Genomic DNA, 27,373 nt, shown 5'->3' on the forward strand with positions numbered 1-27,373 from the left:
CCCAGCCTCTCTTCCTTCCTCTGTGTGAAAGCCACTGGGCACTGTTTGTGCTTTTAGAAATGGTCAGGCTTCTGAGAGGACAGTATGAGGATGTAGATGTCTTTGTGGGACATTTCTGAACAATTTCAGATCCAGACAAGGACATGGTCACAGTCGAGCTAGAATGAAATTTGTGTTGACTTTACGCAAGAAACACTAACCTTTTAGAAGCTAGTTCCTGGGATATTTTTCTTTTTGTTTTGTTTTGTTTTGTTTTGGTTGTTTGTTTGTTTGTTTTTGAGTGCTATGGACTGACTACTTGTGTCCCTCCAAAATCAATATGTTGAAGTGGACCCTTCAGATATGGGTGCATATCATGAGGCCTGCACCCCCATGGGCTGCACAATGCCCTTACGAAGGAGGCTTGAAGGAGCCTGTTACCCTCCTACCATGTGAGCACTCCCCAAGAAGCATCATGTTGGTTGCAGAGAGCAAGCCCCCCTCCACACACTGACTCAGTTGCACCTTCATCCTGGTCCTCCCTCCAGAACTGTGAGCAATACACTTCTAATCTTCATGAAGCAATCTTACTGTATTGTGTTTCATAAGCCCACGTGAGCCGAGATATGTGGTGATCTTTAGGACAGCTAGCCTTTCATTTTGATGCATTGTGAGAGAGATAAAGCCAAGTAGTCTGCGCTTACTTCACAGTGTGAACCTTGCTCTACCTCAGAGCCATGAGAATGTCTGAAGATCTCTTAGGTGTTACATTTGTGCTTCAAGAGTTTGTAGCTTCCAGATCATTCTCTGAGAAGTAAAGTCATCAGTGTGCTGGGTCATCATAACTCCAGTCTTGAACTAGAGTTGGCCTCAACACCAGTACCCCTTAGCTGAACTCAACAAATTCTTCTATGATGATGATGATGATGTTTGTTTGTTTGTTTGTTTGTTTGTTTGTTTTAGAGGAGGTCTCTGACTCCACATCCCTCAAACTCACTGTGTTGTCTAGGTCACCCTTGAATTGCAGATCCTTCTGCTTCCATCTCTCAAGTACCAGCATTATGGGCACATACTACTATGCTTGGCTTATATGTGCACATGCATGTAAAAGCTAGAGATCAATTTACATATACTCAATTTTGTTCTAGAGGCAGAGTCTCTTGTCAAACCTAGAGTTCAGTGATTAGGCTAGACTGGCTGGCTAGAAAGCCCAGGATTCTACCTGTTTCTTACTCTCCAGATCTGGGACTAAGGTGTGCCCCTATGCCAGACAGTTTTGCATGGGGATTGGACTCAAGCCCTTAGACTTGGATGCTTTACCAACCAAATCATCTCTTAAGCTCCCATCCCAACCATCTTTTATTAGAAAATTCCTGCAACTTTTCTTAAGCATAGCAACTCCATCCATCCCGTCCCTTTAGCTACTAGAGTACAATGAGGTGACACATGTTCCCTACTGCTGGCTTCTTCCTCCTTTACTGTGACTATAAATTTTACATGGCTAATTTAGCTAGACTTCAGTGACTAGAGACTTGGTCATGAAGAATTCTGCATGTTTCTGTGATAGAGTCTTTGGGTGAAACCATCACACAAGTCAGTGGATTTCAGAAAAAGCAAATCTCTGTCTGTAACCACAGTAAGAGCCTTCAGGAGAAGTGATCTCCCTTACAGAGTTGACATTCAGCAACAAGCTGACTTTGAGCTCCTCTCTGGAGAACTTTAGCTCTATCCTCTCAGCCATAGGTTAAGTATTATTGTCATATTGTTCAAATGGTGAAAACAGAGCTCAGGAGGGATTAAGTATAGTTGAAACCAGTCAGTGCACTGACCACTGTGATACTCACCATTTGTAGCACAACACCAGATTAACCCCATAATTCATAAGGTATGTGTGAAGATCCAGTGGCCTTGTACATTCCAGAGCAGGCTTCATGTCTTATATTACAACCCATGACACTTGGCACCAAATCATGTGGTGTTGATATTGAAGGTTCCTTTGTCTAACAGATGTGCTATGGCAGTACTTTGTAGGTGCTATGTTGCTTGGCTTCCATTAGATGTGTTTTCAATTTGGACTCTGTGCAGAAGAAACTGTCCCAAAGATTTCATGCCACAGCTCTGAATCAGCACTTATAACATGACTGGAGAGAAAACTCCAGATTCTAAGACTTAGGCCATCAGAAAGAACCCACAAACAAGAACATCTGATGTTGCCTCAACAACCATCCAAAGACCCAGTGTCTGAGCAGTCTTCTCTCTGTACCTTAGAGTATTTTTTTTTGCAGCTGTGATTTAGTTAAGATGCTATTTTATATTTCCTCAAGTGTTTTAATAGAAGTTTTTTTTTTAATTTCAGCAGAAATTCCAGGGCAAAGGGGAAAAAAGTTGTCATTGAGATATGTCTGGAATTTGTATACTTTGTATTACCAGGCACCTAAGGACAAGAATGAAAAACAAATTGTCCTGATCAACCCAATTACTGTCTTTGAGTCTGTTCATAAAAATCAGAACTTTGTTTGCACTGGGAATAACATTTCTTTTAAAAAAGCCAGAAGAATCTAAGAAACACCTTCTGTACAACATAATACCAGCTCCAGGTTTACATGTTCACCTTCCCTTCTCCCTATCAACTTGCTACTTAGCACAAGTATCCTGAGCACAGGAGGTAGATGGAGTGAGACCACACCTTTTGTCAGCCAGGAAAGGCACAGTCCACAAGAGGGATGCTGGAGATGCAACAAGCACAGGTTTCCAGCAGAATGCTATCCTTCAATTTCCCCACTGACAAAAGTGAAGGAGAAGCTTGGGAAATGGCTCTGATGATAACGTGCTCTCAGTGTAAACATAAGAACTTGAGTCAGGACTCCTAGTGCTTGGCATAAACACCTGGGGTGGTGGTGTGCACTTGGAACCCCTGTTCTGCGAAGGCAGAGAAAGGAAGATCCCCATAGTGTACTGGCCAGTCTAATGAAATCAAGAGAGTCCTAGGTTCAACAAGAGAGAGATTCTGTCTTTAAAATTAAGGTATAGAGTGATTGAAGAAAACACTCAGTGTTTACCTCTGACCTCCACATGCTCCCTGGTATATCAGCTACACACACACACACACACACACACACACACACACACACACACGACCAAATTGCATCATAATTGGCTCAGTGGAGACTGATTTCATGGCTTCATAGGCTATGCTATGTCTTGTGGCTTTCTGTTCTGGTTCTATGAACATAAGGAGTTCCAGGGGAATGTATTGATTTAACAAAGTCCTCAGAATCATCTCTGGCAAAATAGTTTAAAATTGGTTTTGATAATGAAGGCACATGTAAGAGAATGATAGATGTTTCCTGCTGGGGAAGCCAACAGCATGCCACAGGAACTGGTACCAAGTCTGGACAGAATCTGACATCTCTCTAATGATCTGGAAGAGGGAGCCAATGGCTCATTAATGGAGTCCACGGAGGAGATAAAATGATTGATGGAGAGTTGGGAAGCAAGAGTATTAGTAATAATAGTAAAGCTAGACTCAACTTATGGAAATGCTCACCCATCCTTGGAACAGAAAATCACCATCTGAAAGTCATTTAATAGGAGTGATCAGTCCAGAAAGCACTATGGGTACCAGCCGATGCCTGGAGGCAATGTCAGGAGGAAAAGTAGGCAGAGACTGGAAGCTGAGCCAGCACAATTGGCATTTCTTTCTGGAAAGATCTGGCAATATTTGACTAGGGTTTATGGTTTTCTCTAGCCCATGACACACACAGCCAGAAATCTATTGTGCTCTGCCTAGGAGCTAGCCTGGTCTCATGCATGCTTGTTGCTGGCTGAGAAAGACTCTGTTGATGGGTTTCCCATCATTGTGTCAAACTAGTCAAGCAAGCAGATTCTGTTTAATACTTTGTCTCCTAGATGCCAATGCCAAAGCCAAGGCTAAAGGTGTGGGTCTGTCTTCCATGTAGAATGTTGGAGAACATTCCAGTTTAAATTGGGAAATGGTTACATCTTTTGGCTCTCCCCAACATCCTGACCCAGGTGTGCTGTTTTCAGTTTTGTGCCCAGGGTGACACCACTGGACACTGCAGGGTTTAGCTACTGGGCTTGCTGGGGGTTTGATATATACAGCACCCTGAGTGTTTCCTATGGCATATGGGCCTCCCTTCCAGTGCCAGTGTCTATTTACCTCCTGAGGAATTGGGAATGACTAAAGAAAGTAAGTTATTTAAGGGTCAGCTAGCATAGATCCATGATTTCAGAAAATCAAGGTCAAACATCTGTTTCTTCAGATTTTAAAGAATCTAACTGTCCCCTGAAGGTCCCAATAAACTCCTTCTATCCTTTCTTCTTTTCCATATTCTGTTGTCTTTCCTTTTGTTATTTTGAAATGAGGTTTCATGTGGCTCAAACTGGCTTCCAACTCATTATGTAGCTGAAGCTGCTCTTGAACTCTTAATCTTTCTATTTCTACCTTCCTCTGCTGAGATTACAGGCAAATGCCACCATATCCACCTCTTTTCTTCCTAGTCCTGATTGCGAGCTTTACTGAGCCTTGTAACTCTTCTGAGAGAGGGACAGCAATCTTACCCTGTGGTGACAGTCATACCTGCAGGCAGGAAGTCATAGCCAGCTTCTCATCACAGCACAGCATCATGTAAATTAGCATAACATTAAAATTTCCAACCCAGAAAAAGTCCAATTTCTTCTTGTGAGAGTCAGAAGTCTACTCAGCAATGCTATCCAACTGTATTGTCTTGGGCCATTAATAAAGTTGAATTTATGTTGATTCAACATTTGGAAGAGTTGTGGATAGCAGGGTGAACTTGCAAGTGAATTATTGCACAATTACTAGATTAACCAAGGAGAAATGACAAGGGCGGGCAGGAGTGATGGTTCTGGGCACGCTAAGTCAGACAGTGTCCAGCACATGGAAGATGGAATGAGCTCTGCAGACTGGGGCTCACTAATGGCTGCTCCGCACCAGCATGTAAAGCTTTTCCCTCAAGCTCTGTGAGGACACTTGTTACAGGATACACACCCCTTTCCTACTCTGTGGTGTTGAAATACCCAGTTTTAGGAACAGCCCTTTGAGAGTCATGCTGGACTATGTATGCCCAGAATGGATTATAGTGTCTGGCCTGAACTCAGGGAAACTCTGAGAAGGTTCTGTAGGTTCTCAGGCCCTGCTGGAGGCAGATCTGTCCCTTGTCAGATGTCAACTGGATGCCTGCCCAGCATTCAACAGCAAACAGCTGATAGTTCTGAGTCCTGCAGCCTCTGCCTCTGCCTTTCCCAATGTGAAGCCTCCACCTGCTCCATGGTTCCTTGAAGCCATTGCAGTGGTGGCTGCTATGATTACATTTCATGTCACCCTCAATTAACCTGACAGGATACAGTCCTCCCGGCCCCTTCAGAGACTAAGAGGAAAGAAGAGGCTTAAGGTAAAAAACAGAAAAAACTTTTATGTTCCTGGCTTTCCTGCAGGTAAATCTCTCAGAAAATTGCACTTTTATTGTTTCCAGGCCTTTAGCTCACACTGCAGCAGCCCCAGCCTGGAAGGTCCTGTCGACTCATCCATCAGTTCTCACAGGGTGGGAACCCCTGTGAGACTGGGGCCACTCAGCACAGTGGAGATGCTAATGACAGAGGCCCAGCAAATCAATCCTCATGCCTGGAGGGTACCTCAGGTTTCATCTTCCAGATAAAAATAGCACAGAGCTTGATTGCAAAAGAAATAAACAGAACGTGTGTTATTTGTGCACAAGGATGTGTGTGTGTGTCCCTAGAGGATGTGCCAAAGCCAAATGCCTGTGGAATTTTCCAAGGAAAAATAAAAATGTAGTTGCTGTCACACTCTTTCAGGGAATTCACCCTCCTCCCCCTCCACCCTCTGAAGCTGGACTGTATACAACCCAGAAGCACTGCAGTCTTTACTAAAGTGATGCCCATTAGATAATTCTCCATGTGCACATTGGGCTCATGACATAGCTACTCACATCATCTGTACAATATATGAATAGCATTTATTACACAGAAAGCAATATTGATAATTTAACTGAGAGTTGGGAAAGAAACTTATTAAATGTAATGTATTACAGGCTATTATTTCACTGAATTAATTAATCATTGAAGGTCTAAGATATAGGGTTGACAAATTAGCAAAAATGTATCTGGTATGGTGGTACACTCCTTTAGTTCCAGGGCTCAGGAGGTAGAGACAGATATATCTCCTAAGTTAGAAGCCATTCTGGTATACATAGTGAGTTCCAAGCTAACAGGGGCTACTGACTGTGTCTCAAAAAACAACAACACAACACAACAACAAAAGGGACACCTAATCTGATCATTCACTTTATTTATCAACTTGACACTAATGAGTCAACATGGGTAGCACCATTCCCTAGGCAGGGAGTCCTGAAGTATATGGAAGTAGAGAAAGCAAGCAAGTAAAATGAGCATGAACATATTCATTACTGTCTCCTCTTAGCTGTGGATGTGATAAGACTGAAGTTTCTTCCTTGACTTCCCCGAAAGAATATACTATAACCTGGAATTGTAAGCAATTCTTTCTTAACCAAATCCCTTTGATAAAGGTCAGGACATAAGATATCCAGTTAATCTTGATTTTCAGATAAATGATAAGTAACATATATTATATGAAATATAGTTATACCAAAACTTATCTGAAATTTAAATTTAGCTGGCTATTTTATCTGGCAGTTTTACCAAAAGACTTACTTACAAGCTAGGTAAAGTAAGATATAACTGTAATCCTAGCTTTTTTGGGAGACCTAAATGCTAATATTCCTTGAGCCCAGTTTGGGGAACATGGTAATATGTCATTCATCAGATCAAAAAGAAAAAAAAAAGGAGAAGAAAGAAAAAGGGAGAGAGAGGGAGAGAGAGAGAGAGAGAGAGAGAGAGAGAAAGGGAGGGAGGAAGGGAGGAAGGGAGGGAGGGAGGGAGGGAGGGAGGGAGGGAGGGAGGGAGGGAGGAAAGATCTATTTTTGGCTTACAGTGTTAGAGGTATCAATCCTTGAATGGTTCTTTACACATCACAAAACCTCAGGACAGGGATAGGATATGTATGGCAGAGAGGTTCTTCATCTTATGACCAGGGAGCAGAGAGCTAGGAAGGGACTGGGGACCAGATGTAACCTGTAAAGTCACTTCTTCCATGACCTACTTCCAACTCCGCCATACCTCCAAAAGATTCCAGAGCCTCCCAACAGTGCCACCAGCTGAGAACCAAACAGTCCATAGATGAGCCTGTGAGGGACAGCTCACAGCTAAACTGTAGCACCAGAAATACTCCAAACGCACACGTGTTCCTTCAGTCCTCATCAGGCAATATGGTTTCCCTATTTAAAGCCAATCGCTCCTGCAGTTGATGTTCTTACCTGAATGTCAGCAAAGCGCATATTAAGAAACTCTCCGAGGGAGCAGGGAACTTACTTTGCTGCAGCTGTTCTGAGTGTTGCAGTCTTGAGCTCCATAGTGTCTTTGTGATCATGTGCCTGTGATGTTTGCTTCCAAGTTATCTTTGTCACAACCAATTTCTTCATCATTTTGAAGCAGAAATATGAACACAGAATTAACTATATGAACAATCTGGATTTACATAAAGGAGGAGATACTAGAGGCAGAGAAGGTGTAGAGGAGGTAATCATGAAAGTGGGGTGGTTAGTGTATGCCATGACATGGGTGTCTTAGTATAGTCAGTCACACTTGTGATCATGGCACATGTGTCCTAGCATATCCACACCTGTGATCATGGTACAGGTGTCCCAGAATAGTCACACCTGTGGCCATGGCACAGGTGTCCTAGCAGATCCACACCTGTGGCCATAGCACATGTGTCCTAGCATATCCACACCTGTGGCCATAGCACATGTGTCCTAGCATATTCACAACTGTGATCATGGTACAGGTGTCCCAGAATAGTCACACCTGTGGCCACGGCACAGGTGTCCTAGCATATCCACACCTGTGATCACGGTACAGGTGTCCCAGAATAGTCACACCTGTGGCCATGGCACAGGTGTCCTAGCATATCCATACCTGTGGCCATAGCACATGTGTCCTAACATATTCACACCTGTGATCATGGTACAGGTGTCCTAGAATAGCCACCCTGTGGTTGGTAACAATTAGTTGAATATTTCAAAATAGCTGGTAGAGAGGATTTGAATGTTTCCAACACAATGGTATGATGAATGTCTGAGATGAAAGGTTTCTGTGACCTGATCAGCCCACTTGTCTATATGTAAAGAAACCACACAGCACCCTTAGAGGTGGAAAATTACCAGGTGCCAATTCAAAATAAAACTGTGTAAAACTTCTGTGAGAAGGAAAATAAGAACTTTATGGTGATATTTGAAGTTTATGATGTTATTTTAACCGTTTTTACTTTAAACAAGTTAGCTCTAGGCAAGAGGTATATTTAATGCAGGAGTGAGCATCTAGCATGGAATTTTTAAGTGCTTTTCTTACTCAACAGGCTGAGGAAAAAGAATACCAGGCTGTACGTTCAGGGCTAGCCTGGGCTATGTAATGAATTCCAGATCTCCTAGGGCTACATAGTAATGCCATGACTCAAAAAACAGCAAAACATTTTCTGAAGAATATCATTGTAAGAAAATAATATTTCTAGCTTTCTGTTAGCAAGAAAAGAAAAAATATTTTTGACTTGTGAAAACTGTATCCTTTTTAAATGAGGCACTGCTGTGTTTATTAAATAAGCAAGATAAAGTAGAGCAGATTCTTTAAATGAAGGTTGACATTGAGCAGGCCAAGTGTGGGTGCAGGGAAATCATAGCAAGAACAATGTCATCCAGATCACATTGGGAAGACTTCAAGTGTCTGGGTACTGGATGAAAGGACTCGGTGGCTTCCGAGGTGGCCTCTGCTTCCAAGTGGCATATGTGTGGATTGTCAGTCTTGCTACTTGCTCTCCACCTCCAGCCTATCTGTGTCGCCGCGTCCCATCAGATGCTCATGAGCATACGATGACATAGGAGCTTCCATCTGACAGCCACTGACAGCTTTTTCCCATGTCCAAGTTAGCTTTCACAATACATTTTAAATGCCCCATAGGGGACAGCTGTTAGATTCTGTACACTGTCCGTTGCTGTTATATTGGAAACTCAGAGGGCTTATTCAGGCACACTGTACTGAGGGAAAATACCTCAGCAAGTAAAGATCCTTCAGCCATGGCCTCCAAAATACTTTTCAGCTCAAATCAAATTTTGAGTATAAGTCCATGTACAATGCGTTCCCTCACCCACTGGGAACATGAATATGAATACACCCAAGGAGTACTGGGTCACAGTGGCAATATACAATTCTGTTCATATTTTGGGGATCCACTTGGGATTCAATACTTTGGAATCATCCTCTGATTTTTCACTGGCTGGTGTCTCCTCCAAAAAGGTTTATCATTTCTTAAAGCCGCCTTCCAAAATTGGCTCAAGAGTGCTGGTTGCACTGTAGCTCTTGATGAACATTGAAGGGATGTAGTGAGACCCTAGAATTTACAATAAAATTAGCACCCAGAGACCTTTTTCTTCTGGTTAAAATAGTATCCCTGTAGCCATGGCTTACAATGGGGAAGACTGCCTGGGTCATTTGTCTTTGCATTGTGAGACAAGCGTTCCTTGTGGTAAAAACTTGCAAAATTAAATTTCAGTTGAGTACAAACATACCTTTCTTCATTTAAAAAGTATTAGGTGAAATTACTGACAAGCATTATGTTTTTATAGGTCAAAATTGGAGAAATAGCTTCAATTTTCCACTGGCCAAGTGATTGTTTCTAGGTTAGACTTGGTGACATGTAAGTTATATATTTTTAATACATTCTTCTATGCATGCACCTATGTGCATGTGTATGTTGAAGCCTAAGGTTAACCTTGGCTGGGTATCTTTCGGATCTATCTTGGTTACCTTTCCTTTCCTTCCCCCCTTCCTTTCCTTTCCTTTCCTTTCCTTTCCTTTCCTTTCCTTTCCTTTCCTTTCCTTTCCTTTCCTTTCTTTCTTCCTTTCTTAAACTTTGAGACAGTCTCTCACTGGTCTGTTAGCTCACCTACCAGGTTATGCTGGCTGACCAGTGAGTCCAGGGATCCCCAGTCTCTGACTCCTAAGCTCTGTAACTACAAGTGTGCTCTACCTTGCTCTGCTTTTTATATAGAATCAAACTCACACCCCATGTGTAAACTGCAACCACTTTACTGCCTGATCCATCTCCTCAGCTCAAATGTGCCCATTTCAATAGCACAATTCCAAGAAAGTATGTATATACATGTAAGCACCCCAGTGAAGACACAAATGTAATCTCCTGACAAACTTTCTTAACTCTATTTCTAATCATTCTCTCAGGCAACTGGCCACTGTAGACCAACTGTGTGTTCCCTAAAATTTAAGTAACATGTGCAGTGAAGTGCCTAACTTTGGTGTCTGGTTTCTCACTCAGAAAGACCTGCTTCTTTATCCACAGCGTGACAGTCAGAAGGTAGATATTTGCTGACTATAAAACCACTTTGGATATTTGCATTTAGACCTGTTTGTGATATTCTCATTTTACATGGCTGAGTACTGAGTAGTGAAGTCTTGGGCTAGAACTTATTTACTAAAAAGCTGTCATTTCTCTGTATGTTCAATTCTACACTATTTTGTTCCTATGGCATACATATTTAACTTTGTAGATAAATATTTAAGAACTGTTTTAGGATAAGTCTTGAATCTGAGCATCAGAAGAACTCTTGTAGCTTTGCCACTTTTTTTTCTAGGTTTGTTTTTGTTTTTTTTTTTTTGTGGTCTTTATAAAGTTTAGAATCAGGACTGGAGAGATGGCTTGGCAGTTAGTGGTGAATACTGCTCTTGTAAAGGACATGAGTTTGGTTCCCAGCACCTATGTTGACCTGCTCACAGCCACCTGTAACTCCAGCTCTAGGGGAGCCAATGGCCCCTCTGGCTTATGTGAGCATCTCCATCCATGTGCACAAGCCCACCAATTGCAAATAAAATAAATTATTAAAACACATACTTCATCAATCTTAATATATTTTAATTGCAACAGTTATGACAGTATGTATGTTATTGGTCTGTTTCCTTATAATAAAATGCCTTTAATTGGAGTAATAGTATAATTCTGGACTTTACAGAGATGTGTTGAAAACTGTATCTTCCTTTTCAATTTTATGAAAAAATTTATACTGTTGTTACTGTGACTTCCATAAATACTTGATGGCATTCATTAGGGGAATTTTACTGTGACTGGAGAAGGAATGTTTTTAATTGTTTCACTACCTTAATCTATTCAATTTATTTCAGTCTATTTCATTGATTTCTTTTCTCTCATCTTCATTTCTTTCCATCTCCTTTTCTAGGGCTTAATCTACTTGTGGATCTGGTGGAAAGGTTCTTGGGGGAAGCTGACAGAAACCATGTGAGTCCTCCCTGTAGGTGATTTCTTAAGGTGTGGATCAATGCAGGCAAACTGGTTCTGAGTGAACAGGAAGGGCTGTGGGGGCTGCCAGGCCCCCTGGGGTTAGAACCAGGTGATGGATGGAGCATACCCCTCAGAGGTCCACTTCTCCCCATCCTTTGCCTCTCAGAAATGTTGACTACAAAAGCAATCTTACACCAGACCTATGCTCCTGCTGCACCTATCAGATAATTTCATTATCTCAAAGTAAGATCCTGAAGACAGCACAGGCCTTGCTGCTTCTTTTGTCAAATGACAGTGACTGGTGTCAGAAACTGAATCTCTTCTGAGTCCACACTTGGCAAATACAGTTCATATGAAGAACAGAAACAAGAGGGTGGATGGGTATCAGGATGCTTCCAGCACATATCCCCAGCTGAGGTCCCAAGAACATCTATAGCAGAGTCTGTCTACCTGGGCTGCACTTTGGAGATTTGGACACCACCTCCTTCGGCTTACAGGTGACCAACACACCCCAAAGTGTTAGCAGTGGCATGGCCTGCCTTGGTCAGCTTGTAGGAGTTCAAGGACTTCTGCTCTCTAATGCTACTTGTTTAGTTGTACAGGTATCTCCTACAACTTTGGCCAAACTAAGTAATATGTTTCTGACGCCTTTACCAACTTTATCATCTGCACTATAGGACTGTGTACATAAGAACTAGGTACATCTTTGTAGTATCGTTCAGTTCATATTTTGTCATTCCTGGACATAACACCAGTGACGTGTGGTTCACAGAGAATGTAGGGATTTGGAATGTCAACATTGCCGCTACTAACTCATAGTTATGACTCAGCTTTGTATGTAATCAGTAAGTAAAGGTGTGGATTCCACATGGAACACAGTGATCTGCTCATGTGGCATCATTAGCACTGAAGGACAGCACTATAATTACTGTTAAAGGAGTTTGTTGTTTTGCATGAAACTCAAGCTTTACGTGAATGGAGGAATTGAGCTAACCCATGACAGGGGTGTCTGTGGGCTGTTTGAGCTGCCTATAATTTGAGTCTAGGGAGATGAATGAAGTAGTAGAGTTTATTATTAACATCCTATAACTCATGAGAGGGGAGAGAGGGAGGGAAGGAGGCGGAGGAAGGGAGGGAAAGAGGGAGAGGGAGGGAGAAGGAGAGGGAAAAGGGAGAGAGAGGGAGAGAGAGAGAGAGAGAGAGAGAGAGAGAGAGAGAGAGAGAGAGAGAGAGAGAGAGAGAGAGTTTTCCCATAGTGACTATTGGTAAGTTTTTGTTTTTGTTTTTGTTTTTGTTTTTGTTTTTCGAGACAGGGCTTCTCTGTGTAGCCCTGACGGTCCTGGAACTCACTCTATAGACCAGGCTGACCTCAAACTCAGAAATCTGCCTGCCTCTGCCTCCCAAATGCTGGGATCAAAAGCATGTGCCACCACTACCCGGCTGTAAGTCTAATAAGTTTAAAAGAAAAAAGTAAAAGTCACATATTTTTAATTTGCAAGGCTATTAACTCTCTTTCCCTTTATTCAAAACTTATCTCAGAATATTTGCATATAAGGGAAGCAAGCTTCTTCCAAGTCCAGCGCTGGCTTCTGGAATAGATCTTCTGTTTCTAGCTTCAGTTCATGCACAAGTAGATAACACTGGAAACAACAGCTTGTGAGTTTACCCAGATGGTTGTCACAAGAGATTGAAAAGGTGATTTTCACCAAAAAAAAAAAAAAAAATCTATGAATTTTGTCCATCTTTGCTTGTCGACTGGACTCCTGCCAACTGCTGGAAACACAAGCTCACCCCAGTAAATAATCTGTCATGCTGTATATTTCTACTGTCCTGTTCTACCCAAATGAATCAGAGACAGATCTTTTCCCGTGGAGCCAAGCTTTGACATCTGAAGAGCCTATAACTGAGGTCAGAGAATGTGTACTGCTAAGTTCCCAGTTGGTAGTCATCTAAATTCCTGGGAAATGCTTGTCTTTTCTCCCAGGGCAAGGGTGAATTCTTTTGTATAAAAGTCTCCCTTTCCTTTCTTGGGTGACTTACATTTACAAAACAGGATAGGAGATCCAAGGAGGAAGGTAGAGGGTCTTGGCAAAAATCATAGGAAGTGAAACTGGCATCTAGAAAGAAAAACATACTCAAAGGGAGAGTTGGGTTAGCAGATAGCAGATGGCATAGATTTAGTGAATCAAAAGATCACGAGGTTTTCTACATCTCCCAGTAAATACCCTCCCTTTAATGAAGCTATTTGGATGTCAGAATTTGGGTTAGAAATGTCTTTTTGCTAATTAAGAAAAGAGGGCAGGATATTCAATGGTAGACACTATGGTGCTTCTTCACTCCAAATTCTTTCTAAAATGAACAATGTCAGTTACAGTGAGCATTCACCCGAGTGGCCACTTGCATTCTAAGTTATCTTGGGTGAAGCTGTTATGACTTTGCAAGATATCATAATTGTAAGAATTCAGATCTTTAATGAGAATACATATCAGATGGAGATCTCTGACAAGGAAGGCATTAATACCGTCCGAGACAGCCTGTGAGAGCTTACAACAGTCTGATACAAGTGGTGACGTAAAACTATGGGCCAAGCCCTCTAAGCAGAATCCAGCCATTGCTGACAACAGAACTCATAGAGATTGGCCTTTAGCCAATGAAGATTTTGGAAATATATCAGAGAAAAAAGGGGAAAAAAATAAGAACTATAACATTTCCAGATAAACACCAAAGGAGAATATATCTGTTAGGACGTATTGGCCTGACAAGGTCTTAAAATTTTCAGTTACCAAGGCCTAGGTTCTAGAATTGACTGTTGTTCACACCAATTCAGCCTAACCAGCCTAACCAGCCTAACCAGCCTAACCAGCCTAACTAGCCTAACCAGCCTAACCAGCCTAACCAGCCTAACCAGCCTAACCAGCCTAACCAGCCTAACCAGCCTAACCAGCCTAACCAGGTGTGTCTATCCTGTGGCCTACAGGCTGCATACATCCCAGGATACTGATGATACCTTCATAGATGGCAGGGTCATGTTGCAATGTGAAAAGGTTAGCTATTCCAACCAAAGGGGTTTGTTAAAGAACCCTTTGGCTCGCCAGTGATATGGTGTAACTATTTTCTAGTTGTCAGACTAGAAGAAGTGCTGAGCCTACGTCATTCTGTGCTAGAAAGCATTGTATATGGCTTCTATTTATATATAATTTTGGTTAAAAAGTAAACTTTCATTTTCTCCTTGCAGAACTGCCCGAGTTCCTTCTCTGATCAGTGCCTTCTTCAGAAGACACACTGTTGTGGATTTGATTTAACGCTTGTATTATGTTAATTGGGTTCCCAAAATTGCATGAGAATCCTGCATGTCAGACACTAAGGGTCCCTGCACCCAGTAGGTTCTGACTGATAAATAAAGTTGCCGGTGGCCAGTGGCTGGGCAAGTAGACAGATTTTAGGACTGGGAGAAGAAGCAGAATCCCAACCGAAAGGGGAATAAGATCCGGGCTTGAGAGCTCCAGGAAGAGAGGCATGCCAATCATGTAAGAGCCGAGAAAGAGTGGCCCCAGCCCCTCCACACCCACTGGGTTTGGGGTAGCAGAGATGGACTATAGATTTTAGTAAGTAATAATTCAGGAGCATCGGAGGAGAGGCGTTAGCAACGTGGAAGTTTGGGAGTGGTTCAGCCATTGAGCTGATTAAGGCATGTTAAATTTAAGGGGTTTGTGTGTGTGTGTGTGTGTGTGTCTTTCATTTGTGAATCCAGAGCACTGGGTGGATAACGAGGAACTTGCACCACTGTAGCCGTTGGGGAGATTAAAATAGGTTAATCAACTACATCAACAACACACTTTCCAAGACCATCCAGGTAGGAAAGCAAGTCTGAAATCAGTACCAGATGTTAATTAGCTTCATCTCTATCTTCCAGATAGTTGGAGTTATCAAGGGTTGTAAGGAGCTGGTGGCTGTCAGTTTGCACTTCGAGACAGAATGTTGAATGGACTGAAATACTTCCGTCAAGTACTGTCCAAAGTGAACATCCTTTTGTAACCCTAGAGATAAAGAGTTGACTCCAGCTGGGAACTTGTAAAAGCCAGCTTAAGAACTAAGACTAAATTCTTTCCTAACTGGACAGTGTTGAGTCCATACCATGAGTCCTCAGTGTTGGATTTACCTGGAGATTTTTGTGGCATACATCTTGGGTATATTGACTTTTTTTTTTCTTCCACTTTCACTCAAAAATCTAGAGGGTTCTATAAATGTAATACTCCCTACTTTTTTAAGCTTTGAAGAGAAGTGTAATATATATTAATAGGATAAAATGGTGACTTTCCCCTCCTGCCCCCCCCAGGAGATGTTACACAGCTTGGTAGAAACCTTGCCTTCTGCACATTTGTGAATAGAGTCAAACATGAAATTCATACTGTCAATTAACAATTATCTGGCTTGCTAGTGTGTGCAGACAATTGGCTCAGCTGTGGGGCATATGGAAAATAATACTGGCGGTTTAAGCTTATAGAAAATTATTTACCACTGCTAGGAAGTATAAAAGCAGAAACATACCTGCAAACCCAGCAGTCTGACTATAAATCAGTTGGTTAAATGTTAACATTTTTATTGTCTTATGTGATTTGTATTTAGCATGTTCTACCAAGTTCATTCATAGCAAATTCACTACTTCCTTGCATTCGTCATTTGAGAAAAAAAAAGACACAGACCTCACCTTTAAAATGGCTTTACTGTTTACTAGAAGGAATACCAAGAAAAACGGCATGTTTGTTGGTGTTAACTAACCTTTTGGCTCAGTTGTCTCTCATTTTTTTTTTAATGTATATTTGAGAAAAGATGGCATCACTGTATAACTTAAATGAAACTCAGCTGTATAGCCCAACTATTAATTCATAATTTTCTCTCCTCAGATGTCAGTGATGTCAGAACAAAAGAAAAATTATAACAAATTAAAAGGTACTTATTTTGTGACTCTAGAGTGGCAACCACTTCAGTCCGTAACTCGGGGCTGAGCAGGAGAGATTATTTTCTGCAGAATTAGAACAACAATAGCAGACTGGCCTCAAGAGACTTCTTTCCTCGCATGATGGGGAGGTGAGGCAGAATCACAGAGAACTGGCTGAATGTGAGCATCGGGTTACCTTTTCCAGAGGATTCAGAGGAGGGAGCATCATTCTCGGGACAGTGGAAACAGCCCTATTCTAGGAATTTAGTTATTTCTCTTAACTGTTTTCTTGAAAGGTCATGTGACAGCTGAGGTTTCGTGATGGGAGCTTTAGAACCATTTTGGCTTTTGTCTGGCCATTAGGAGTTCTTGGAGAGGACTGTGGAGCCCCAGCTGATTCCCCATTCTCTCCTCAATTCCCATCATGAATCATCACAGTCCCAAAGCACCACAGCCGATCAGCATCTGAGGCAGCTTTCTAAAGCTGGGATTGTTATAGACAGTATTTACAGTAATCCAAAGATGGTTTAAACTCACCACAATGCATGAGGTAAACTGCCAGGGCCAGTGCCTTCCCTTGGAGTAGCATCCTGGACTGGCCGTGCTCAGTCTCCCGCTCATTCCGGGTACAACAGAGACCCCAGACACAGGGCTTGAGCCTCACCCTCTCCTGGCCTTTCTCCAGTGTTAACCTGGAATTGCAAGGCAAGTTTCATGTCGCTGTTCAATCTGGTTTTCTATCTTCAGAGGAAGAGCTGTCCTGAATTATCTAGATCTTCTGTGAGACTGCAAGCCTCTCTTGAGCTTGTTTTTGCCCAGGGCATTTCATTTTCTTCAAGGAGTGATACAAAGAGCCTTCATCTGCTGCTTCTTCCAATGTTTGAGTTAATGCAGATGTGGCAGAGGAAAGCCAGCTGTGAGCTTGAAATTGCAAAGGAAAGTAAAAAAGTTAAAGGCTCCAGGCTGGAGCGATGGCTCAGTGTTAAAAGTACTAGCAGTTTTTGTGGAGGACCTGGGTTCAGTTCCCAGCACCTATAAAATGGCTCACAAACATCCCTAATTCCAGATCCCAGGATCTGATGCCCTCTTCTGGTCTTTATGGGCACTGTATGCATTTGGCTCACATACATACAAGTAAACGCACATAAAATAAAAATAAATAAGTATTTTTTTAAGCTCCACGTTTTTCTTAAAATTCCTAGGAAAATGCTGTTACTGGCTAATGCATGATTCCCTCCTATTTTATCCTGGCTTATTTTTACTGTGTACTCAGCCTTAGTAGAATTTTAAAAATTAGGCAGGTTGAAAAAAATGGATCAAGTATTAGTGATAAAATGACCAAGGATGTTGTTAGTGTGATATAAAATACACTGCTTTTTATAGCTGAAGGGATAGGAAAACATTTGAAATTTTGGCTATGAAGATAAAGGCTAATTAATGTGTTAGAAAGGAAAATCACCCCTCCTCCTTTGAGGAGGAGGTAATATCATACATTGATCCTGGCATCAAAAGCAGAGAAACCAAGTGACTCACGGGTGAGGAACACATGCCCTGGCCCTGGGAGCTGAAGTAGGTGGGCAGCCATGTTGTCATTCAAAATGCCTGGGATTGGGAAGCTGACACCTTAGGGCTGCTTGATAGTAAGTTCTCCATTTTACAATAATGGGGAGATGGGGGCGGGAAGGGGGGCAGTGAGAAGAGGAGAGCTGTGCTGCCAACAGGATCATAATCTTACATCAAAGCTTCCCTCCCTGAGCACCTCTCTGCATGCCAGGTAGCCCTCAAAGCTCCTGGCTTTGCTCAACCCCACCCCCACCCCTGCTGGTGCACAAGTCCCAGCTTCTCTTACAGCTCAAAGTGCTGGAACACGGTCTGGCATTGATCTGGCCAGGAGGCCCTGCTCTCTGTACAGCTTGCCCAGAAACCACTGGAAGCAGAAGAGAGCAATTAGCTCCCATGCAGGTGCGAGACTTGGGGTTTGCTACAATAAGGAACAGAGACAAAATAGAATTCATCTTTATCCATAAGAAAAAAAAATCAATTGTGGGGAAGACCGGAAGAGCCAGCTGTAGGAGCATTTATCTGTGCAGAAATACCTTTAAAAAATAGTTCTTAATGGTATTTTTATGGAGTTTTCTTACTTTCTAGGTACATTGTTCACAGAAATATCCTAATGTGGCAATTTAATTGCAGAACACTAAAACTTATTACAGAAATTGCCTTTAAAATACCAAATTAGAACCTTCTTAGTCCTGTTTAAAATTTGATCAGAAATACCTTTATTACACTGGCACAGATCACATCTAAAGCTAGACACAGACAGTGAGGATGTAAGAGCCCTGTCTAAAGTGCTGGCTTTAGTTTATGTTTGTGGAAGGTGTGTGTGTGTGGATCTGGGCTGAAATGAAACCTCCGAAGCTAGCTGCTGTTTTATGGGCACAGAGAACAAAAGGTATCTGGCCTGGGTTTGCATCATTGCCACTCCGGATGCAGCCATTTTGTAGCTGTTATCTGAATCTTGGGCGGAATATTAGCATGGAAAATACCAACTAGGTGTTTCCGTATGTGAGCAGCTCTATTTGCAACTTCTTAGAGGCAGGTGCAAAGCTCATTCTTTGAAACAAGCTTTTCAGTTGGCTAAATCCCTCAACAACAGAACCAGGAAATAAAAATCACAGAAAAACAGGAAAGAAAAGAATAGAGTCTGTGAGACTAACTGTGAGGCAGGATTCAGAAAGAACCCAATATTCTGCTTTCATCAGGAATGGGTAAAGGTTAAAATAATTTGAAACCACCATAAAAGAAGTAAGGGGGGGTACAAACATGTGAAAAATTGAATCTGAGAGACATTTTTCACTTCTCATAAGCCACAGTGGATCTGAAAGGTCACTAGTATCTGTTCTAATTCATTCACATGTGGGAAAATTGTCCAAGAAATGAGATGAGCGACACAGCAGGGAAGAATGACCAACAGTTATTTCCCAAGGGAGCCGTCTATCTCCAGATATAACCTTCATTTCTCAACAGAGATAAACTCCCGTGATGGGCTCTCCGTCTCCTTTAGTAACAGGACAGAAAGCCAGACACTGACTTATGGCGAGAACCTTATTGGGTCGTTTGTTCCCCAAGCCCATTAATTTTGGCTGTGCCAGGATCAAGCTGGAAAACTCTGTGCATAGGGTTCTCTCTGAGGCAGCTCTGGCCTCGTGGATGTAATGCTTAATGTGCTCAGAACCCTTCTACTGCTAGTTGAACGCCTACTTCCTTGGGTGGCCCATCCAGAGAAGCCTCCAGACCCTTCACAGACAATTCACAGAAGCCAGGCTGTTTGGTCAATGACACCATACTGTAAAATCCCCCTCTTATCTTTCACCCAGGAATCACTGTCTCTCCCCTTTCTTCCTACAAACTCCTTTGCTGTCAATAGACTGGAGGGAGGTTTGAGCTCATAGCTCAGACCAGTCTGACTGGTGAGCTGTGATGTAAACCTGCAAGACCCTTAGTGTGGAAAGTGCTTACCTAGGATGCATAATCAGGTGTGGTGGCACACACATGTGCACTTAGTAGGTCGAGTCACAGGGATCAGTTGTTCAAGGTCACCCCTAGCTACATCCTGGCATTAGGGCCAGCCTTAGTTTCACGTGATCTTGTCTCAAAAGAAGAGAACACATCGCCATAGTGTTATTGCTCTCTTTGCATATTTGGCTGTGGTCTTTTGCACAGTTATAATGGTCACAGTAGTAAACTCAGTAATTTAAAAACAGGAGCTCCCTCATGTTAATTTAACACCAGGTTCCACCAATGATGTTGCTGAAGGTGCTAGAGGGAACTGTTAAAGCAGAGCCTGCCCTGGGACCCTGTGTGAGGAGGGTAATTTCTTAAACACTGAGCCATCTCTCCAGTCACCAGGAGGGTCATTTCTTAACTAGATCACTTTGTAATTTAATAAAATGTAGAGTGAAGTAGCATTCAATTAATACATTAAAACAAAGCCCGACTTACAGAGTGGGACATAACACACTTAATATTGATGAGTGCAATAAATATTTTATGCAGAGCGACCAGACTCTCGACTCTCATGCTTTGTCTCTTTCCTGATAGCCTTTGGAGTTAAGCTGCTTCCCCTACAAACTCAGTCACACTTCTTCTTGATGTTAACCCCAGCAGCTACACATAGCCACTCTAGATTGCAGGGAGTGCTTACTTAATTTTCTAGCTTTGTTTAGTTTTGTAACTCTTCCTAGAGACTCTCAGTGGGGAGCAAAAAAGAGGTTTGTGGGTATCTGTTGCAGTTTTTATATGACACCTGAGGAATGACTGCTAAAGTCCTCCTGTGACCATCACATGCAAATGCACACATATTGTCCCTCCCGCATATGTACATGAGCATGTGCATGTGTGTGTTCATGTACACACACACACAAACACACGCCTTTGTAGTATAGAAAAACATTAGAAGTAGGAAACAAGATAAGGAGAATTTTGAACATAATCCTCCTCCCAAAAATAAAGGCCAGTTCGGAGAGTTTCTAAAATCATACTCCATTTGGTCATTTGCTAGAACTTCTCACAGAATCCACTGAAAGCCCCATACTCTTATCCATGGATTACTACAGGAAAAGTCACAGTTGAAGGTCAGCCAGCAGAGGAAGCACGCTAGGTGACATCAGGAAGAGATGGCCATGCTTCCTGTGCTCTTCCACAGAGCCAGAACTTGCTGCTCTTTGGGTATCTACCACTCCCCTGTGACAATGTGCATGGATCCTTCCCAGCTAGGAAGCTCACTATAGGCTTTGGTGTCACATGCCCTGTGTGTGGCTGACCTTCAGGCGTCAGCATCCCAGACTGGCGCTAACACCCGTATGGAAGAGTTTCTTCTTCTGCCCTCCTGGATTCATTGTCTGAGCACTCTACAAATTAAATGACAGAAAGACAGTAAGAGAAATTGCATTTTTATTACACATATTGGCATGGCAACTCCCAAAGGACCATAACACAAGAAGGCAGTTAACCTTAGAGCTTATATGCAACTTTATTTTTAAGTTATTCTTTTTATTTTATTTTATTTTATTTTATTTTATGTATGGGTGTTTTGCCTGCATGCATATCTGTAAAACATATGTGTGTCAGATACCTATGAAGCCTAGAAGAGGGTGTTTGATCCTCTGGAACTGAAATTACAGATGGTTGTGTGAAGTGGAAATTTCTGGTTTCTTTGAAGACTCAGTTATGTCATGTGATGTTTTGCTGAAGCAGATAGGTGAGAGGATGTTTTGCTGAAGCAGACATGTAAAAGTACACATGATGATTAGAAAGAATATAAATATAACCCACAGACAGTGGATGTAGCTATTGTAGCTATTGCATTGATTCACCTTGTATTAGTTGCTCGCCATGACTTTGTAGTGGGTAACTGGCCAAAGAACTTCCTGGCAGAGCCTCGTGGTTTCTTCTGGATCAAGCATTGAACTACCAGCAGAGATTCCTGTCAGACAGAATGTTCTAGATCCTCTCCAGGGGCCAAGAACAAAAGCCAGACTTGTCTTTGGAAAGTTCTTTCTTCACAAATATAATAACCTTCCAACGTTTGCTATTCAATTCTAAGTTATGAAACTGTAACACCAATCTCTGCCATTCATATTCTATCTGACAATGGATAGAGTCAAGTTGAGGGGACTCACACAAACTGACTCTGAAATCCTGAGGAATTTTGTAAGCCAGTTACCAAACATGGACATTTGAAAAATTAAATTTAAAAGACAAAAATGATAAATGAGGATAGAAAAACAGTGGAAGTCAAGGAGACATGGGATGAATCGGGCTGCAGCAACTTACCAGCTGAGAGCCAATAACTCAGTACAGTTAACAGCATTTGCTGTGAAGGTGGCTGTCAAAGAGACAATATTCCTCTCACCTAGAGGTGTTTTCAAACAAGAATGTCAAAGTAGCAATGAACCATGCTTAAGGCTTTCACACACATGACCTTGAAGTACGCTCTTGACACCTTTCAAAGCCAGAAATCTGCAATTTTCTGGGAATTTTGTGAACAAAACTATGAACTTCATTCATGGTCTTAAAAATAAAAATGTGGCCTAACTTCCCGGTGCAGCCCTTGTGAGCTGTGCCTTCCCCTTTTCAACTGTGATGCTATCTGAGACACCTCAGGAGCCACCCTATGATGCCATTTACAGAGAGGAGTGTGCGAGGGAGGGAGGGGGAGGGGAGTTTCAGAGATCCTTTGAACAATGTAACTTCAGAAATCACATACATGGCCTCTGTTAATACACTTAGGCGTGGCTCTCCCGAGTGTGTGTGTGTGTGTGTGTGTGTGTGTGTGTGTGTGTGTGTGTGTGTATGGGTGTGTGTGTGCATGCATTATCCTTTTCTATATGCCTCTCATTCTGTTAATGCCTGTGCTTAGGTCCATGCTAAGATCTCTTTTAATAAACTCAAGATGTACTTCATACTGACCCATCCTGAAATTCTTTTCTGTGTTTAAGAACTCCACTTTGCCCAGTAGACATCTCTGAAAAGACCCCTTCAAGCCACAGCTGTGTCTCTGCTTCCCACTCTCCCTGCCACTAACAACCAGTGCTCAAAGCTGATAATTTTATAGTTGCCTAATTATTCATAAGCTCTTGATCTTATTCAGAGATGGTTTCCACCTGTGGAAAACCCTCTAAAGCAATACCATGAGGCTCTGCCTATGCCTCTGTTTTGGGTTGTTACCTTTGTAGCACAGGATGGACCTGAGTGAGCACAATATATGATCCATACTATGATCAGGACATCATCATCATCACCATCACCATCATCATGGACCTTGGGATTCTCCTCTCTGCTGATCCACTGGTGACAAGAGCTGTTGAGAATGTTTCAGATCATGCAACACCGGGCCAGATGTTCCCCATCTCATCTCAAAGCAGAAAATGCATAAAGAGGTCATGAACCTGATCGAGAGTTTTACCTAAAAATTTCACTCTTCGTACAACTTTGTTCTGTGGAACTCTGAATTTAGTTTTAAATGTAAATTTATGCGATGGCATTTTAGTGCTTCTGACATTTTGTGTAAATTACGGAGGGTGTATGAGAAACTAAAAGAAGCACTTTGATTTGTAAGTGCAATATAAAAATGTATACGTGTAACACTTGCATGTGGAAAGCAGTGTTCTTTTCTGTTGTGCATAATGGTTTGAATTTAAGGTTTAAGATATTTGTTTCATATGTGGCAGTGGTTTCAAACCCAGAGACTCCAAACGCTCTGGAGAACTCAAGTCTTTTCATTGGCAGGGCTCAGGGCACTCAATCCAAAGTAAGGCTCCTTGGCACACTGGATATTTGAAACTGAAGGAATTCAAGATGAGCGATTGGTTCAGAAGGGCCTCCCGACTTTGCCTGAAGCTGGTCACAAGGCCACTGTTGTCTGAGACAATCAGCTTTAAAGAGGAAGGCTTATTTTTGGCTCACACTTTCCTGGATAGCATCTCCCAGTCAGGACCCCACTGCTTTGGGCCAACCATGGTGGAAAGTGTGTGGAGGGACAAAAACCCTCACCTTATAGAAGAAACAAAGGAGAGGAGAAGAACCAAAGGCCACTCCTTCTCGAGGGAATAGCTCCATTGATTTCACACCTCCCTCCAGACCCGGCCTCCTGAAGGTTCCTCCCCTTGCAGATATGGCCACATACTGGGGAACTGTGCTGAACTGTCACTGAACATGACAGTAAAAGGACTGAACTGTTACAGTCAACATGTGAGAGGTGGCAAGGGTGTCAGTCTCCAAATGTGGAGGCCTCAGAACAAACCTGACTGGATTAGTGTGAGGAACAGAGGACCCCCTGTGTGTTTGTGAAGTCCTGAGTAAACAGTGAACATGCATGCTTTGACATAAGCACAGAATATTGAAGGTCCCAAAGCCTCAGGCCCATGGGAATGGCAAAGCCAATACAAATGTGAATGCTCATAGTATATGCGAAGAAAAACCAACATTGCTTTCTTTTCCCAGATATTTATGGCCTGAAGGCTGTTCCCCTCCAGATCCCGCTCCTACTGAGATTATCTAAACCTGGCTTCTTGTTCAGCAGTATACAATAATCCACCTCTTGTTTGGTTGTATGCAATAACCCTGCTTCCCCGTTTAATTCTATGCATGGTAAACTCACTGAACTTTCAAGGTACTGTGGTTTCTCTATCAGAGAGCTCTCCCCAACTCATCCCAATTTTTCTGTGTGTCCCTGTGCCTCTCATTTCTTCAGAACCTCATTGTTCCTGTCAGGTCAAGTTTTCCCAGCTGTGCAGGGATGTGGCAACTCAGCTCTGCCAGGTTTCCCTGGTTAACACAGTCTGCTCACACAGCCTGTCCTATCATGTCCTCCCATGATCTTCTATCCCCCAGCAAACTGCATGTAAAATCACCAGTCTGGAGCACAGGAGAGGCTCAGTAGTTAAGAGCACTGGCTACTCTTCCACAGGACCAGAATTTGATTTCCAGCACCACATGGCAGCTCACAACTGGCTGTAACTCAAGTCCCAGGGGGCTCTGCCGCCCTCTTCTGGCATTTGTTGGCATTACATGCACATGATACACTGACGTTCAGGCAGGCAAAGCACATCTATTCGCATAAAATAAAATGAAAAAAATCTACCAGGCTTAACTGTCTTTGGGTATTCATTCTTGTATGCCTTCTAGGACTTTCAAGTCATATATTAAATCAGTTTATAGTCTTTTCTTGTTCATCTATTATTCGGACCCAGATAAGAGCCAAAAGGACAGGGATGAAAAAAAAAAAAAAGGGTATTTTCCTTTCCTCTAACAGGCCATGGTAGTGTCTACATGCATGCTTTTGACTTGTAGGAACAGAATGGCAGAATTTGCTCTCTATGTGATTGAATGTTAAAGTTCAGCCTCTACAGCCACCAGTTTGGGACCTGAGAAGACCACTACCTCAGACATGTGACATCCCAGACTGCCCCACATTTGCCTGACTCGGCATTGGGCAAGTCTAGGAGGTTGCCTATTGTCCACAGGGTTAAAAAGCAATAATGTTTAAATTACTAGACATCAAAAATTAGTATTTTTAAGTTTTGTTTTCAATTATTTTGCTAAATGTCTGCCTTTGTAACGTTGCACTTGATTTCCTGTATCTAACCTACCTGATTAGGGAGTATTGTTATCATGAAGAAAATCACAGTGGTCTTTATTCAAGGAAAAACAAATTATTGAATGATACTTGTTAAAGCACAGTCAGGCAGACTTAGTTCAGAATAATGGTGACAGACACAGAACCATGGCAACAAGATCTTTCTGTGGGGAAGGGATCAGGCTCAACCCTGAATGCAGCCAGGAGCCAACTGGGAACTGATATTCAGGAGCTAAGTGTGTGCGCGCGCGCGCGTGTGTGTGTGTGTGTGTGTGTGTGTGTGTGTGTGTGTGCAGGGTGGGGTGTCAGGGGATGGGATCCTGCTAAAATACCCTGCCAGAGTTAAGAAGGTGCTGTACTTTGAATGCAAAAGGCCAGTGGGGGTGGGCCTTGACTTTTATAACCCGGACCTACTTGCAATCCTCTCTCTGCTTCCTGATCCTCTGGGATAAAGCAAGCTCTTGCCATCTTTCTTTCACCCCGAGGCCTTTCTTGCCAGGACTCACTCCATCTCCCCAGATTGTTATCTAGATAAATCCTTCCTCCCATAAACTGCATTTTTCAGGTTGTTTTTTTTTTTTATCACAGTATCAAGAAAAGTAGCAGGTACAAGAAGATCCTGCCTAAACTGATCTACCGGGATTATTCTGAAGCCAAGGTGGTCAGACATCACTGAGTGAATAGTGAATATAAAGCTGATCAGATATTTAGCATCATCAAATTTAAGAGGTATCTATGCTAAAACTGGATTTCACAGGGAAGTGGACAGCATCTATGGCCCTGAGATAACATTATGAACCCTCACTAAGGTTTGGCCAAACAACAGATCTTAACAGTCAATTTGAAATCTGTTTTATTAAAATATTGACTTGCCACTGATTAATTTCCAGTGTTGTGCTAATACTGTTGAGTAATCCCATTCCCGTGATGTTTATGAATGATCCTGTCTGAGCCTCAAATGTACTGGTGGAATCGTTTGTTTTAGAATGCCCTGGGTGGACACAGATATCTTAGAAGGCAGTACTCCTGCAATTACCAAGCTCTTAACCATAATTGGAGACTAAGCAGTGAGATATTAAATCTAATTTCCTTTTGGGCCCTTTATTAGCTGAGATGGTTGTTTTGTGCCTTGAGAGAGGAGCAAGCCGTTTGATGGCACCTGCTCTCTGACACTGGCACTCTATGGCACAGAGCAGGATTAGGTCAGGAAATGATGCCCCCGGAGAATCTTTCTATAGGTGCCCCTGGGTCACAGTTCATGCTCTGAACATAGATGTGTAGGGCTCCGAAGATGTCATAAATTGAAACACATTTAATACTTCCAACCAGTGGAGCGTCAAGGTTAGCAACCTGAACACCACAGCATCACCACATCACTGATTGTGTCCTCCCCAGAGTCTCAGGAAGTCCAAATCCAATCCTCAAAGTGAAGTTTCTGCGCAGTGGATGGCTCTCACACCACTGCCAAACTGGAAAGCTCTGGGCTGAACCTTGTAAGTGAGAGATCATCTTGATTCTGAATGAACTCCAAATCCATCATTTGAAGCAGCCATAGTAAAAATGTCACTGATCGCTGGAGACAGCCTGCACCGAGATGCCACATACTGAACATACATGCTAAGCTTCCTGAATGCCTCTCCCTCTCTCTAGAGTCTCATCTAGGGTTCCCTTCATTAGGATCATTGTCACTGACAACTCTGATTCTGCTTCACCTAAAATCCCAAAGTGCTGTGACGAGGGGAGGTGTGCCTCTTGTGAAAGAATGCTGTGAAGAAGTGTGCTGCCATAGAATCTGTTCTTGAAGTCACTCTCCTAAGTTTAGGGTATTGTCCCTAGTTAGCTCTTGTTCATCACACACACACACACACACACACAC

The 27,373-nt window shown here is 42.5% G+C and overlaps 1 protein-coding gene across 2 annotated transcripts in view; it reads left to right on the top strand.

Annotated features, from left to right (window-relative positions):
• Positions 1-27,373, top strand: part of Tmtc1 (transmembrane O-mannosyltransferase targeting cadherins 1) — a 348,737-nt gene that overhangs the window by 90,209 nt on the left and 231,155 nt on the right. For both annotated transcript variants that reach the window (XM_029478417.2, XM_029478419.2), the window contains one exon: positions 11,358-11,416. In XM_029478417.2, the coding sequence (XP_029334277.1) occupies positions 11,358-11,416 (59 nt within the window). The remainder of the gene's footprint in view (positions 1-11,357; positions 11,417-27,373) is intronic.

This window comes from Mus caroli, unplaced genomic scaffold (assembly GCF_978045245.1).
Source record: "Mus caroli unplaced genomic scaffold, Mus_caroli_1 scaffold_7, whole genome shotgun sequence".
NCBI lineage: Eukaryota > Metazoa > Chordata > Mammalia > Rodentia > Muridae > Mus > Mus caroli.